The sequence below is a fragment of the Typopeltis vanoorti genome, chromosome 2, assembly GCF_054136105.1.
Source record: "Typopeltis vanoorti isolate ZY-2024b chromosome 2, IOZ_Tvanoo_1.0, whole genome shotgun sequence".
Lineage (NCBI taxonomy): Eukaryota > Metazoa > Arthropoda > Arachnida > Uropygi > Thelyphonidae > Typopeltis > Typopeltis vanoorti.
The window spans coordinates 173,879,697-173,896,214 of record NC_143550.1 but is presented as its reverse complement, the minus strand read 5'-3'; the positions used below and the strand labels follow the sequence as shown (position 1 = coordinate 173,896,214).

The 16,518-nt window shown below is 35.0% G+C and overlaps 1 protein-coding gene across 2 annotated transcripts in view; it reads right to left on the bottom strand.

The window, feature by feature from the left end:
* LOC150109676 (low-density lipoprotein receptor-related protein 1B-like) overlaps positions 1-16,518 on the bottom strand; it is a 361,753-nt gene that overhangs the window by 150,051 nt on the left and 195,184 nt on the right. For both annotated transcript variants that reach the window (XM_090409647.1, XM_090409653.1), the window contains exon 15: positions 11,465-11,749. In XM_090409647.1, the coding sequence (XP_090265773.1) occupies positions 11,465-11,749 (285 nt within the window). The remainder of the gene's footprint in view (positions 1-11,464; positions 11,750-16,518) is intronic.

Genomic DNA, 16,518 nt, shown 5'->3' with positions numbered 1-16,518 from the left:
GGAATATTTCTTTGGAGTTTCTTGGTAATATTCTACACTTCAGTAGTTGTAAAACAGCAAATATTCACAACTGACCTTATCGATTCTCTCTTCTATCTCTTGATGCATATCACAGTAGGTGCTAATGTTGACTCCGTAGATAGTTAAAATTATCCACCCGCTCAAAGATATACTTAACATTTTACAATATATTTAGTCTTGTTCCTAGTTTATGACAAGACCCATAGGCTTGCCTTGATTAAATTAGACAGTGTGTATGACATCCTCACAAGCATCTCCAAGGATAACAATGTCATTGGCATAAGCCAATAGTATATTGTTCTCATTTATTTTCTATCCTTATTCGTTCATTTAGATCTCTAATGACTTTTTCCAATGCTAAAATGAACAGGGTTGGTGAGAGAGCATCTCCTTGGGGGATTTTATTTAAAAACTTGACAAATGTTCCTGGAGGAGACATATCTTGTATTCCATAGTGCATTTGTATTCCCATTGCATTCCATAGTGCATTTTGATGTACACTGTCATATGCATGGTTATAGTACACAAATAATGGATGTAATTCTTTATTAAATTCATAAGGTTTTTCTAGCAATTGTTGAGAAGTGAAAATATAATGTATTGTAGACTTTCCCTTGCAGAAGCAATACTGATATTTTCCTACAGTGTTTGTAGCATATATATTAATACTTTTCCAGATCAGTGTAGACAGTATTTTGTAGCAAGTATCCAAAAGAAAGAGATACTTCTACAGTTACTGATGATCACAGGATCTCCTATTTTTAAACATAGGACACAGTATATGGCTATATTCCAATCAACTGAAATTTCTTATTGCCATATCAGCTTGATAAGTTCATAAATCTCAGTTGTTAAAGATGTTCCTCCAATTTTTAGAAGTTCTGCCGCAATTTTATTTTCACTGGCTGCCTTATTTTTTAAGTGCTTTAATAATATTCTCAAACTTCAGTCAGAGATGGCTCCTCAATTGTGGGTTCATTCTTCAACATTTACTTCTAAGCACTGGACCTCTGATGTAAGGTTTTCATCTAGTGATGTTGATGATTTGTTTAGTATATTAGACTCTCGATTTAATGGACATAATTTGACAAATAAATACAGATAATGAAATAATTAAAAAATAATATGGCGGTTAATCAGAAGCAGTTGGCAGTGTTTATAAATTGCATCTTCATATATATATATATATATATATATATATATATATATATATATATATATATATATATATATATATTGTATAATCATGATATTTCGTGCACACGTGCATGTGCTTTGGTAGCATAGCGTCAGTAGCATTGCTAGCACAAAACAAGTGGTGTTTAGGCTGTTGCTGGAGTAATAATTTTTAGTTAAACCGTTATTAATCATTATTCGTCATCGTCGTTGGTAGCATCCTCTGGCAAGAGGGTTGCAGCAGATGAGCAGCTCTTCTCCATTTCTTTCTGTCTGTCGCCTCCATCATTCTGAAACCAGTCCATTCCACAATGTCAATGAACCACTCTCTAGTTGGTCTTCCATGTCTTCTCTTCCCCTCAACTTTCCCTTGTAATATAGTATTTGTCAGGTGTCCTGAAGAACCTCTCAGAAGATGTCCTGCAAATCTGGTCATTTTTTGCATAATATTCTTGAGCAGTGTTCTTTCCATCCCAACTCTTCTTAAAACTTCTTGATTTGATATTCTCTCTCTGTATAGCTAATCTTTTCCATCTTTTTATAAAATCACATTTCCAATGCATTAATTCTTTCCATCGCACTCTTTTTAAGTGTCCATGACTCACTTCCATAACTTGCAATACTCCAAACTGTTGCTTTAACTATTCCAACTCTAACACCTATTTTAATATTCTTGTTTATTAAAATTCTCTCCATTTCCATAAATGCTGATTTAGCTTTGCTTATTCTATTTCTAATGTCCAACTCTGAAGTTCCTTTCTCTGAGATCCAGCTACCTAAATATTGAAATCTATCCATGTCTTCTAAAATCTTTCCTCCACATCTCATCTTTACATTATCTCCTATTTTTCTGCCCATTATCATTATCTTGGTCTTCTTTGTGTTAATCCTTAGTCCGTACTCTTTACAAGAGTTTTCAATTCTTTGAACAATTTGTTGTAATCCATTTTCACTTTCAGCCATCACCACTACATCATCTGCATATCTCTTAAGTTATTAATGATTCTTCCATTTATTTTTATTCCTTCTTCTACCTCAAGTGCCTGTCTAAGCATCTGTTCACTGTAAAGGTTAAACAATAATGGTGATAACTTGCATCCTTGTCTAACTCTTCTCTCCACCGGGAATTCTCCTGTTTCCTCTCCATTTACACGTACTGACGCTGTTTGTGACCAATATAATCTCTTTAAAATTTCGAAGTCATAAAAGTCAATATCAATATTTTCTAGAATGTCAAAAAGCCTTTTATGCTTCACTATATCAAATGCCTTTTCAAAATCTAGAAATCCCCAAAACAACTTTCCACCATGGTTTAGTGTTTTCTCTCCAATAATTCTTAGACAAGTTATAGCCTCTCTAGTTTCTCTGTTGGTTCGGAATCCAAACTGTTCTTCATTCATTTCTTTTTCTATTTTATCCTTAATTCTCTCTAAAATTATTTGTGCCAGAATTTTTGCTGTGTGAGTTATAAGACTTATTGTTCTAAAATTGTTACAGTCTAAAACTCTCGTCTTTTTTTGGAATGGGAATAAAAATTGATCTTCTAAACTCCTCTGGTAATTCTTGTCCCTCATAAATTCCGTTAATAATTTGCCATAACACTTCCATACCTTTTTCACCTATATTCCTTATAAGTTCTATCTGTATATCATCTATTCCAGGAGATTTTCCTTCTTTCATCTTTTGAATTGCTAGATTCAATTTCTCCCTCATGATGTACAGCCTCTGCCTGCTATGCTCTTTCATTTGATTTTCTCCTCTTTCTCTGTCTTCATAAAGTTTACTTACATATTCTTCCCATCTCTGTAATATCTTCTCTTTTTCTATCAGAATTTCACCTCTTTCATTCGTGACTGCTCCAGTCCTTTGCATCTTTCTCCTTCCTGTCATTATATTAATGTTTTTATAAACACCTTTTATGTCATTTCTTTCTGCCTTTGCTGTTGTGTCTTTACTTATTTCATCTAACCACACTTCCTTTTTTCTTCTTATCTCTCTTTGTATCTCCCTACTCAAGTCTTTATACTGCTTTTTTTCTCCTCTGTTTTACTATTAACTAACTTTCTTCTTTGTGTTATTTTCTTCAAAATATTGTCCGTCATCCATGGTTTCTTTCTTTTCTCTCTTTCCTCTTCTTTTTTGGCTAAATGTAATTCTGTAGCAGTAATTATATTTTGCTTCCGACTCTTTCATTTATCATTTACATCATCACTTTCTTGAATATTCTCTCATTCCTTTCTTCCTCTACTTTCTTTGCGAATTCATTCACCGTACTTGGTATCTTCAGCCACCCCATGTTCCATGATTTGTTCCATTTCCCTGCAGTTACCTTTTTTAGATTAATTCTCATCTTAGTTGACAGCAATATATGATCTGTATCACAGTCTGCTCCTGGATATGTTGTCATATCTTTTATAATGTTTCTATATCTTTTGTTTATCAAAACATAATCTATCTGATTTCTTCTACTATTCATATCCTCCCCTGGGGCTTTCCACATATACAATCTTCTTGGATGTTTCTTAAACCAAGTGTTTCATAATTGCTAAATCATGTTTTCTACAGAAATCCAACGGCATATCTCCTCTTTCATTTCTCACTCCTAATCCATATGGCCCAACAATATGGATTTGTTGGGCCTCCCTTCCTCTTCCGATTTTTGCATTCATATCCCCCTGTATTATAATTATATCTTTTGTTTCTTTACATTTCAAACCCTGTTCTATATCGCCATAAACTCTCTCTACCGTCTCATCCTCATAATCACAAGTAGGTAAATATACCTGAATAAGTAGAATATTTCTTGGTTTTACTTTCATCCTTAGCACCAAAACTCTGTCTGAGATTTGCCAGTAGCCTTCCACACATCCTGCCACTCATTTATTCAATATTATACCAACACCTGCTTGATGTTGCTCTTCTTCTCCTGAATAAATTATTCTCATTCCATCCTCTGTTCTAAAATCTCCTTTTCCTTTCCATCTCACTTCAGCAATTCTCAGAACATCTATTTTCAATCATTATTAATATCAGTTAATATGTCTGGGGTTAAAAGGAAATGAATAAATTTGATCATAGCACGGAAACTTGAGTTAATAAGTAAGCTGGAAAGTAGTGCATCTGTTGTTCATGATTGTGAACTTTACAGGGTGAAAAAGCAAACAGTTTCAGACAAGTGCAAAAATAAAGACAAACTTACCCAGTTTTCGCTGAAATATAGCATTGAGAGTTCCAAAAGTGGTTTCACTGTGGCAGATAAGAAACGTGAAGTTTACCAAGAATAAGAATTTAGAAGTAGGATTTTACAAGTGGTTCGTTCAACAGCGGTCTAGTGACGTTGTTGTTCGTGGTGTTGAACTACGGTCGGCTGCTGAAAAACTGGCACAGCAGGTGGGCATACAGTTCCAGGCAAGTGCTGGGTGGCTTTGGCACCTTCGTAAATGGCATGGCATTACGAACAGGCAAACATGTGGTGAAGCACTGAGCGTCAATATTCAACAAGTTGAGCCCTTCAGAAAATACATCAATTAAGTTATTGAATATGAGGGTCTTATTTTGTCTCAAGTTTACAATGCAGATGAGACTGGCCTGTTCTATCATGCTGTTCCTGAAAATACTCTTGTGAACAGATATGAGATTAGCACGCCTGGCCACAAATTAAACAAAGAGCACAATTCAGCCCTACTTTATTCTAATGCCGATGGCACGCATCGCCTCAAGTGATGGTAGTCGGAAGAGCATGAAAGACTCGCGCTTTGAAGAATGTTATGAACCAGTTGCCTGTCATCTATTCTAGCTCAAAGAATGCCTGGTTTACAAGTGACATTTTTTCCAACTGGTTTTTCAATCACTTCATACCTGAAGTTCAAAACTACCAAGAAGAGGTCATGAAAATCTCTCCTGAAGATGTAAAAGCTGTTTTACTTCTTGATATGCATCAGTCCATCCTAATGCTGAGAAGCTGGTTAGTAGGAATGGAAGAATAAAATGTATCTTCCTTCCTCCAAACACCACTTCTATAATACAGCCTATAGACCAGGGAGTCACTGTTGCCTGCAGGAGGTTGTATAAGAAGTTTCTTGAAGAGGTTATGGTTGTCTTAGAGAATGAAAATGATCCCAAAGAAGATACAAGAGGAGCCAGGACACCTCAAAATTTGTGTGCATATAACATCAAGTCCGCCGTCTTTAATTTTGCTGCCTTGGAAGGAGATAAAGACTAAAACATTGGCTAATGGCTGGACCAAGTTACTGAATGGGAGTGAACCAGAATACGATTTCAGAGGTTTTGAAACCACTGATATCCATGAAACTTTGATGCAAGCTGGAGATAATGTCAGTGAAAATGACATTGAACAATGCCGACCCAGGCTACCAAATTCTCAGCCAGGAAGATACTGCTGAAGATGTTCTATGGGGCAATCAAAAGGTTGACAATGAGGAAGAAGAGGTTCCAGCTGGCCCAAAACTATCAGTGGTTAGAGAACACATAGACGACATCATCTCATTCATAGATGCATCTCCAGATCTAGAGGTGATTGCTTATTAACTTAGTAATTTCTTAATAATTAAGTTAATTATTAAGAAACGTATAAAAGTGGAAAGCAACTGAAACTTGAAGCTTTTTTCAAGCCCAATCCTCAAGTAAAATGGTATTTACATAAAAATGTTCTCATTAAAATATATTAATACTATACCAATAAAAGTGTTTTATTTTCAATACTATTCCTAAGATTTGCAATTTAACGGACAACTCTTAGCCCATAATAGTCTGTTACATTGATTTACTGTACTCTCAAAATATTGTCTGAATTCCTCAACAGTTTATTTTTCTTGGTAATTGTTGTTAGTCAGTATTTGAATATGTGGTTTATATCCAAATCCATTATTTTCACTTTCTTCAATTAATTTTTTTCTCTGCAGCCTTTTCTCTCAACACAGTGTTTTACTAGTTAAATTCCTGCAGGTCCTATGGGTCAAGTAGCATTATTAACTTCAACTTATGTTTATTTATAGCTTCTTTACATACATTATTGAACCATTTGCTTTTCTTTCTGTTGTTGCAAATTGAAGGATTTCTTCTGCTAAATGAGTAATAATTTTTTGAGTCCATTTATTTTCTATATTTCTCTCAGGTATAAGATGGTTTAATACCATATTTCCTGTATACTGTCTTTGCATGTTTACATCCTCATATTTTTCAATATTATGTCAATTAGTATTTCTGTTTTGGTTAATATTTCTTTATTTGACAGAGTTTTAGCCCCAAACATGCTAATATCAGAAAATGATATTGCTTACTGTTCCATCTGCAGAGAGAAGTTTTTTTATGAATATTTCTTCTGGGAAAGTATATACTACTAACTGAAAGCCTCTGGAAGGCAAAATTAATAGCTCTAATCCCATTGTCATTGATAATGTTGTGCAGACTATCTAGATCAGTTTTTGGTGTGTCTTTTGTTTCTTTTCTTTTATGACAAGCAAAAAAATAAATAAAATAAAAACTTTTACCAATGATAAAAGTGATCATGAGCTTCTAAAAATATAAATCTTAAATTTATATTTTCTCACCTCAACTGGGAGTGCTTAAGGGTCAAAGCTGTATAACTGAGAGGAGACCTCCACATAGCCTTTAAAGGAATGCGGAGAACCGACCAGGGCTTCTGACCTAATGTCCAATCCTCACCTTCTCGTGGTGCACCCTGTTGGGTATCTACTTTGATACTGAACGAACGAGGATGGGCTGGCAATTTGGGATTTAGCCGACCAAATTGTATTCTTACTGGTTAAACCAAAATAAAAAATGATGGTACAACATGACAAAATTTCATGCCGGCTGGGGCGTCGCCCGGTTAAACAAGGCCCCCGTTGTTTTCGCCAGGGAACCAGGGCGAACAGCGAAAAGTCAGCTACTGGAACAAATCTGAAAACAAACCCCAACTCAACATCACCAGAGTTAAAGATCGGTACTATCAACGTAAGAAGCCTGAAGGGCAAAGAAATGGAGTTAGCTGAGGAATTAGATAAGTACCAGATCGACATAATAGGGATGACTGAAACAAAAAAGACCAAAACTGGTGAGATCTTTCTGAGCAATAAATACAAAATGTTATATTCAGGCAATGACAATCAAGGAAAAGAAGGAGTAGCCATAGTATTCAACACAAAATACGAGGCTAATCTTCTTGAATGGCAGTCAGTCTCAAGTAGAGTAATGTGGGCAAATATGAGAATGGGGAACTGGACAATGAGACTTATTTGTGCCTATGGTCCCACAGAAGGTTCCACTAAGGTAGAAGTGGAGGAATTTTTTGAGGCTTTAGAAAAAGCAACTGACACAATGAAAAAGGAAAAGTTGGTCCTTGTTGGGGATCTAAATAGTAGAGTAGGAAATGATTGTGAGACATACAAAAATATTTTGGGAAAATTTGGAGAAAAGAGCAAAGCTAATAATAATGGCAAATATCTGTTGGATTTCTGCTCAGGACATGGACTGGTTATTACTAACACCATGTTCCAACATAAAAATGTGCACAAATTCACATGGAGAGAAGAGGCTAGGAATAAGAAAAGTCTCATTGACTATGTTATTGTTGATAGTGATGTTTTCTCCCTGGTGCAGGACACCAGAGTGTACAGAGGATTTGAAATTGGAAGTGATCACTATTCAGTCTTGAGCAGGATAAAACTGAATTTCATATTGAAAAGAATAACATGTAAGAAAGTTTTAAAGCGAATAAAAGTTGAGCAGCTCTCAGATGTGAACTGTAGACCAAAATACAGAAAGATTATTGAAAAGAAAATGAAAGAGTTTGAGAACAGGAATCAAACCTTGGAGATTCAGTGGCAAACTCTGAAGGAAACATTGATTGATTCTGCCAGAGAGGCAGGTGGTCAGGTTGTGTGCAAGGATAAAAAAATCAGAACTCCCTGGTGGACACAGGAAGTTAAAGAAGCAGTGAAGGAAAAGAAGAAAGCATATCAAAAGTTCCTGGCAAATAAGTCAGCTTTTACTCTTACAGAATACAGACACAAATGTAAGAAAGCTAAACAGTGTGTAAAACTAGCTAAACAAAAGTCATGGGAGGACTTTGGCAAGAATATAGAAAATAAATATCAAGAAGGTGGCAAAATATTCTGGGGGTTGTTGAAGAAGCTTAGGAATGGAGGAAAGAGTGCTGTAAAAGAAATTAGAGATGATAAAGGTGAAATGAAAACAGGAGAAAAAGATATCCTTGAAGTATGGAGTAATTACTTTGAAAAACTGCTAAATGAAACAAGCAGTGAGGACAGCACAGTGATAAAAAACACTGACCAGGCATGCAGTCAGGAATACATATCCATACTTGAAGTAGAAAAAGCCATCAAAGGCTTGAAATGTGGAAAGGCAGCAGGAGTAGATGATATTCGACCAGAAATGCTGAAGTATGGTGGTATAAGAGTCTTAAAGTGGCTGCACTTCATAGTTCAGAAAGCCTGGACAGAGGGACGAATTCCCGATGATTGGAGTAGAGCTTTCATAGTATCCATATATAAAAAGGGAAATAAAACTGAATGTGAGAATTACAGAGGTATTTCCCTACTCAGTGTTCCTGGCAAGATCTATGCAAGTATACTTGAGAAACGGTTGAGAAGAATTGTGGAAGAAAAGCTTGGTGAAGAACAAGCTGGATTCAAGCCAAATAGAGGCTGTCAGGATCAGATCTTCACTTTACGACAAATAGTCAAGAAAGCATGGGAATATAACAAAGATCTGTATTTAAGTTTTGTCGATTTGGAAAAGGCATATGACAAGGTACCAAGAGAGAAGCTATTCAATACGCTGCAGTTATATGGTGTCAATGGGGCATTATATCAAGCAATACTTAGTCTTTATTTGAGTTGTGAGTCAGCAGTTAGAATTGAAGGAAGTACAGGAAGATGGTTTAATGTTAAATCTGGTGTGAGACAAGGATGTACATTATCCCCTCTGTTATTCATTATCTATATGGATCACATTATGAAGGAATGTGGTATTAAACCTGATATCAAAATTGGAGATGTTAATGTCAGCTCTTTGCTTTATGCAGATGATGTTATACTTCTAAATAAATCCACTACAAGTCTGCAAGATTCTCTGACTAAATTGAATAGCTGCTGTAATAGATATGGTATGAAGGTCAGCAATAAAAAGACAAAGACAATGAAAATAGGCAGAATCATTGAAAATATCAACTGTGTTGTGAATGGAGAACCTGTGGAACAAGTAAAACATTTCAGCTACTTAGGCACAATTTTTACTGAAGATGGTAAACTAAATATAGAAATAGACAACAGAATCAGCAAAGTTGGTATCGTGGGAAGTCAATTGAATAAATTCATATGGAATAAGAAAGAAATTAGTCGGAACACTAAATTAGCTGTATACAAGACTGTGTTCAAACCAATTTTAACTTATGGATCTGAGAGCTGTGGCAGAAGTAAAACACTTGACCAAAGACTAGAGACCGCAGATATGAGAGTCCTGAGAAAGATTAGAGGCGTGAACAGATGGCATCAATGGCAATATCATATTAAAAATGAGGATATTAGGAAAGAACTTGACATTGTCAGCATCCAGGAATGCGTTAGCAGAGCTAATCTCAGATGGTATGGTCACTTAAATAGAATGGGAGAGGAAAGATTAGCAAAACAAGTGTTCTCTGCCAGGTTGGCAGGAAAACGACCCAGAGGAAGACCAAGATATAGGTGGATTGATACGGTACAAAGTGCCTTAGATGATAGAAATATAAGATCTGATAATGTTGGAGTCTTGACAAGTAACAGACTGATTTGGAGGAAAATTGTAGATAGGAAGTTAGTAATGATTTTTTCATGTAGTACTGTCGTATCCTGTACACCCCTTGAGGGTACATGGCAGGAATTTGATGATGATGATGTTCCAAATAGACTTACTGAAATATTGTACTGTGACTTGTTGCAAAATCTGGTAGAAATCTTCCATGATTATACTCTATGATGTCCCTTTGGTGTGGAGGAGAAATACACAGGTCATTTGAAAGAAATGGTGTCAAGTACTTTATCCCAGTGGGAAATGTTCATGAACTCTAGGAATGTGTCAAATATGCATATATCATTAGGCACAGGAACTTCTGAGTGTGTGAGGCTGTTAATAGTGAGTTATCACCACTGCAGATTGCTTGACAATGGTGGTCATTTTATACCTGCTGTGAAATGCTCATCGTATCATACAGCACTTCTTTTGCCAGTTACCAAAGCATTTATTTCTTGACATTTTGCTTTCTACCTGAATTGCAAGTTTCCAATGTTTGAGTCATCACAGGCTGTAGCTTACAAATAATGCAAAATGTCTTGGTCGATGTTTATTCAGCTCTTTTCATTAGTTTTGTGATATAGAATACACCTATTAAGTTTATAACATTGGTATGGAATCACCCTCTATATAAATATGTAAGTTTCAAGCAGGAACTATTGTAATATTCTGAATTTCTGTTCTGTCTTTTATAAGAACTAAAACCTCAAACAGCCATCAGATTAATGAAACCCTTAATCATAAGTACCAATAAAGGCAAATACAGCAGGGACTAAAGGAACAATTTGTTACTGTTGATAGTTTGCTATGGTGATTTCTTTTTAAGCATAGCACTGGAGTTTTGGTTAGACTTTTCAGTATATTATCATAGTAATAGCATTTGCTATAATGGGAGTCAACTGCTGGCCTGGTTGGCCGAGTGGTTAGCATACCTGCTCTCCAGCCAACAGGTTTGAATCATTATGTGAGCATGAATGTTTGTGATTATCTTTACGTGGGAGATGAGTTTCATTGCCTAGCATGAGACTACAGCCCTACTAATTGGAAGCCTAAAGTGGCTTGAAAAAGTTCCATGTTTGGTCCCTAGAGCAAGGTTTCCTGGACAATGTAAAACAATTTTTTTTTTTAATATATAAGCTTGATAAAAAAAGAAAAAAAAATCTTTAGCTCACCCATGGTACAAAACGTACTATAGCTTATAACTTTTCATGGGTGGGAACCACACACAAAACAAACAACAACAACAACAAAAAAAAAAAAAAAAAAAAAACACATATAGGCTCCTGGAAATAATTCAATTTAGTAGTAAAGATTTCACTTATGAAAAAAAAACAAGCTATTTTTGATGCAAGGCTGATTTTAGTTTAAAAATGTTCATAATGACTAATATATGTGCATTATTCATGTCTTAAAATGCATTTTGAATTTATTTAGTTTAGAATCAAGAACCATTTACCTGAAATCCAATCAACTGCTACTCCTGTGACCTTCTCCTTAGGAAAACCCAATTGTTGCTTATTTTTAGCATCCCTGCGAATGGAAAATAATCCAGGAATCTTCTGATCTGACCAAAAGACTTTTTGTTTACGAATATAAAAGTCCATGTTATCTCTTGACTGAATGGCAAATAAGCTCACAGGGAAAACATCTAGCCAAGAAGATTTATCATTATGTAATATATCTGGAGACAAAATACCTTTTGGAACACCTCTATGAAGATACGCCACAAATTTTTCCACTCCTAAATTAAAATAAAAGTATTTCATGTAACATTAACAAATTTAGAATATAATTGAATAAATATTATATACTATACAAGCCTATTAGTAAATACATACTTCACATTGCTTTAAGAATAAAATTGAGGGTGAACCTATCAAAATATTATTAGCCTCTTGATTTCATTAACAACTGAACCAAGAACCGTTTTTGACAACATTCAGATATAAAAATTTCATTAAGCCAAAGAGGAATTTTCATTTTTAAATCTTTACATAGCTTCAGTTCTGAAACTGTTCAGAGTTAAATTTTCAATTGCTGGTATTTCAAATGTTTTTGTGAGAATGTGATATCTTGGAAAAATTTATATTATTCAAATAATTATCAAATGATGTTTGGATTTCAGATTTCACAGCTGAATGCCAATTCAAAAAAATTGTCTTTCAGACCTCTAGTGACTTCTGTATAAAAGTTTCTTCTGTTTAATCCTGTGCAAAAGAATTTCATTAAATTTCATCAAGCCATGATCTGCTAGTCCAGATTTGCCATTCTGATGATAGCAAATCTTCAAGGTGAATGTTAACAGATCTGTCAGCCTGACCAAAGTACGCAAGTTGCAGGCAAAAGAAACTCTATACATGCCAGGATGTGCAAACAAATGAAGCTGGTCCTGAAAAAAATGGATGAAGGCTGCTTTTTTTTTTTGTTGTTGTTGTTTAAATATACCTAACCCACAAACAAAAAAGTCATAGAAAGAAAAAATTTGTTGACATGTTTGAATGAAAGAAGGTTGAATTTTGGGGGAAGACAGAGATGGAATGAAAAGAATGGCCTCGATAAGTTTGATGGATGGTAAATGAACAATGACCAACAGCTGTTCATGTTTGAAAGAAAGAAAATGGAGGAATGATAATGGTCAATTCAGCAGAGCATTGACCATGAGAGTACCAGTCAAAGATGCATAAGGTTGCAACTAAATTTCTACTTGTGTAAGAGAAAAGTCACTGATTAATCTGGCTATCCTCTTCTGAATAACATCAACCAATGCTGGGTACACCATCCCAATGTCATGGTCATCAATGCAGGAATTACAAGAGAAATACACTAGAAGATCAGCTTTGTCTATGGGTGATGTATTACTATTATATGATATATTGTCTATTACCATCTGGATATGAGAGCAGTGGAAGTGCGAATGGACAGAACTTGTGTCTAATGGTCTTGGCTAGAGTTTAGAAGGCAGGACAAGAAGTAAGTTGTGGCATTTGGCCCTTTCAAAATTGGATTTAGATTTTTTTTTTTTTTTTGCATGTGATGTAAGCTGCCATTTAGGCTGGGTGTGATGCTAAAGCTAAGTTATTTGTGATATACCCAACATTTTTCATGGACTGTCTTGGAACACTTGTTGGAGAACCAAGGCTAATGTAGTAATGAGAAATTTTGGGTGAATAGAGGAATGAAGGCTTTTTTTATTCCAGTTTCTAATAATTTGTTATTCAGTCTGAACAGGTGTTTAGATAGAGAGAAGTTTGGTAGGAAGATAGATGTGTTAAGTTCTTGCCAACGATTTCCTGGTATCCCTGCCCTGCTTCAACAGTGGAACCAGAGAACGAAAGACAATTTGAGTTGTGAACATTAAATTACCAAAGTGAAATTATCACTATTTGGGTACTATGACTGCAGAAAATCAAGTTTTTGAATTTAGGGAAATAGACATACCAAATTAATTGAACATGTGTTAGCAGGAAAAGTTTGAGCAAAAGTAAATCAGAGAGGGGAATCCCAAGGTTTTGCATGCTCTGACATGGAATGTCAGTTCTTATGAATGCACAAGTGCAGCCTGCAGTCCTTGTGGCAGAAGGAATTATGCAAAGTATAGTTTGGATAGTTGAGGAGGATAGATGAGGTTACATTAGGAATGATGAGTGGATTTGATGACTGTAGGTGGTGGTGGTGGTGCATATTGTTTATATTGCTGCTGAACATCACTTGTTTCGTAAAGCAATAAGTGCCAGTATGCATTTAATGCCAGCAGAAAAATTTGAAAATTAGAACAATACTGTATCCACATGCCATATTACTGTTAATAAAGGTGCTCGTAGGATATACCAAAATGGATAAGGAAACTTTTTTTTTTGTGAGGATTATTATTATTAATGTTTTTTGTGAGATATTTGTGATCTGGAAAACTAGTCCTATCAGACCATTAATTAGGTTACCAAGAAGCCAAGTTACTTGGCTGCGACAGACCACTGAGCCCAACATGCATGGGAAGATGGGAAGGGATTTGTGATCTGCAGTTCAACTGTATTTCAATAAGTTGTCCTTTATTGTATTTGTAATAGGAGGTAAAAGACTTCCAGAGATACTACCCATGCACAGAACCTGGTCTCCTAACAAAGTGTGGCCATAACAGTTCCACTGCATACCACCATGCTTCAACTCCCTCTAGACCAGGGGTCACCAAACTTCTTTGACCGTCGACCCCTTCAAGAGTTTGACTTTTTATCGACCCCCTCTATTTTACTATTACGTAATTATAATAGGACAAGCAAAAAAGACACTTATGTGAGTTTTTAGATTGTTTATTGTATAGTTACAGTGTTTATTGTATGTATAATATAGTATATATTATTATATTACTACTATCGCTAGTAATATTAATAAACTACTGGTATTACTACCAGCCTTGCTCAACTCTTCAACATAGAGAAGTTTAGTTCATGAATGAATAACGATTGAATTATAATATGTATGTTGATGAATTTTTGAACATTAATGCTCACTTGTATGTCGATGTGTGAAAATGAGACTGGGATCGAATACGTGTAAGTATAAGTAAATAAGAACTGTGCACGTGTTGCAATATTGCTCCTGCCGGGCAGGAACCACTAACATCCGTTTATTGGTAAATACGTCATTTTGGCCTATTTGATTGGCCTCAGTAACTATTTTCATGACTTTACTCCATCTTACAGGTCCTATTCATGTCACTGTTCCCATGATTCACTCTTAATTGCGTTGTCATTCAGGATGGAGGTAATCCAAGTTAACCGAATTAAATATTACCCGTACAATGATGTCTTATATTTTTCTATCGACCCCTGAGCCCGAATCGACCAGTGGGGGTCGATATCGACCACTGCTCTAGACACAAACTGGCAGAGTAAGAGTGCAGCAGGATTTACTACTAGCCAAGCAGAAAGCCTCCAGATTGAATACTACATAGCTAGTTGGATATGTTATTTGAAAGTGAAATGGAGATTATATTTACAAAGAACTTTAAGCTATCTTTTCAGATGTACTACTCTAGACATAAGGTATGGGAATATGTTTTGTTCTGATCTTGTGTATCATGTGGGAGGGATTGGGGAAGGGGGGGAAGCATGTAGAATTTTGTCTGTTTTATAGGTTTATCTTGTCATGGCTTACATTAGCATACATGGCAAGTATGCTAATACTGTGGCAAGAGCTGTATCATTAGAACAAACAGTTCCACTCTATGTGTTTTAAGATTATTGCTGGGATAAATGATGGCATAAAAGCAGTCATAATTAACTGACCTTCAGCTAAACAATATTCTATTTAAAGCATTGTGAATAATTTGGAAGAATCTCCAGTTTAAGTAATGCAGCTGGCATAAGCAAAAATACTAATGCAAATCTGCTGTGTGCTCAAGTACAGGAATCCCTCACTTTACACAGTTAATGTATCCTGTGAAAATGCTATGCTAAGTGAAAATGTATTAATATAATAAGCAATAAAAAAATAAATAAAATTAATCCAGGAGTTTTCAAAATCATCACTAAATTTTTTAAAATACATCTGCTTTCACCACCAACAAAACTATAAAGGATAACAAAGTGTTTGAAACAATTGAAAGTATATCAAACACTGCATAATATGTATTCATAATTATGCATACAAGTAAATAAAAAAAAAACATTGCTTCTCTTTCTGAATGTACATCTTGCAGTAAGAGCTCATAGCTTTTTTGCCATGATGGACTTGTATACTATGATGAAGATTAGAGTCACTATCCATAAAGTTTCACCAGCTTGAAATAATGATTCAGATTCTTTTAAAGTTATGTTCTTCATTGGTATATTTTCTTCTGCATTGTAATCATCTTGTTTTTCATACACATTTAATCAATGGTAATGAGTTTAGTATATTCTAAGTAAGAGTTAATAATTCCCAAACATTTACAGTATCCATTTCATTTAAGCCTAGTTCTTCCCACTTTTAGCTATTTCTTCAACAACAGAGAATCTATTAAGTAAAATCCATAAAATCATTTGCACAATGAGACAGAAACTCTTGTGTTCATTGATGTCACTTGATGCCATGATTTGTCAATATTTTCAATAGAATTCTTTTATATTATTATTTTTCCAAAACTCCACCAATGTAATTGGCTTGCTACACATAGCTGCTTGAATTACATGAACTTATTTTTTTTTTTTTCAAAAGTTCCTTTCATATAATAAGCCTTAAAAAGTTTCAACTGTTCCTTGATCCACACGCTGTAAAACTGATGCATTTTACCCTTTCCTTCATGCTTACACAGTGATCAGAATACACTTTAAAAATTATGGAAACTACTGTAATTAGAATAAAACTTCAGTTTAATATAAACCAAAATGATCACTTGACATTTTGACCACATTAAGGTCATCATCTGGGGACACACACACACACACACACACACACACACACACACACACACACACACACACACACACACACACACACATATATATATATATAGAAAGAAACAAACTGCACTAC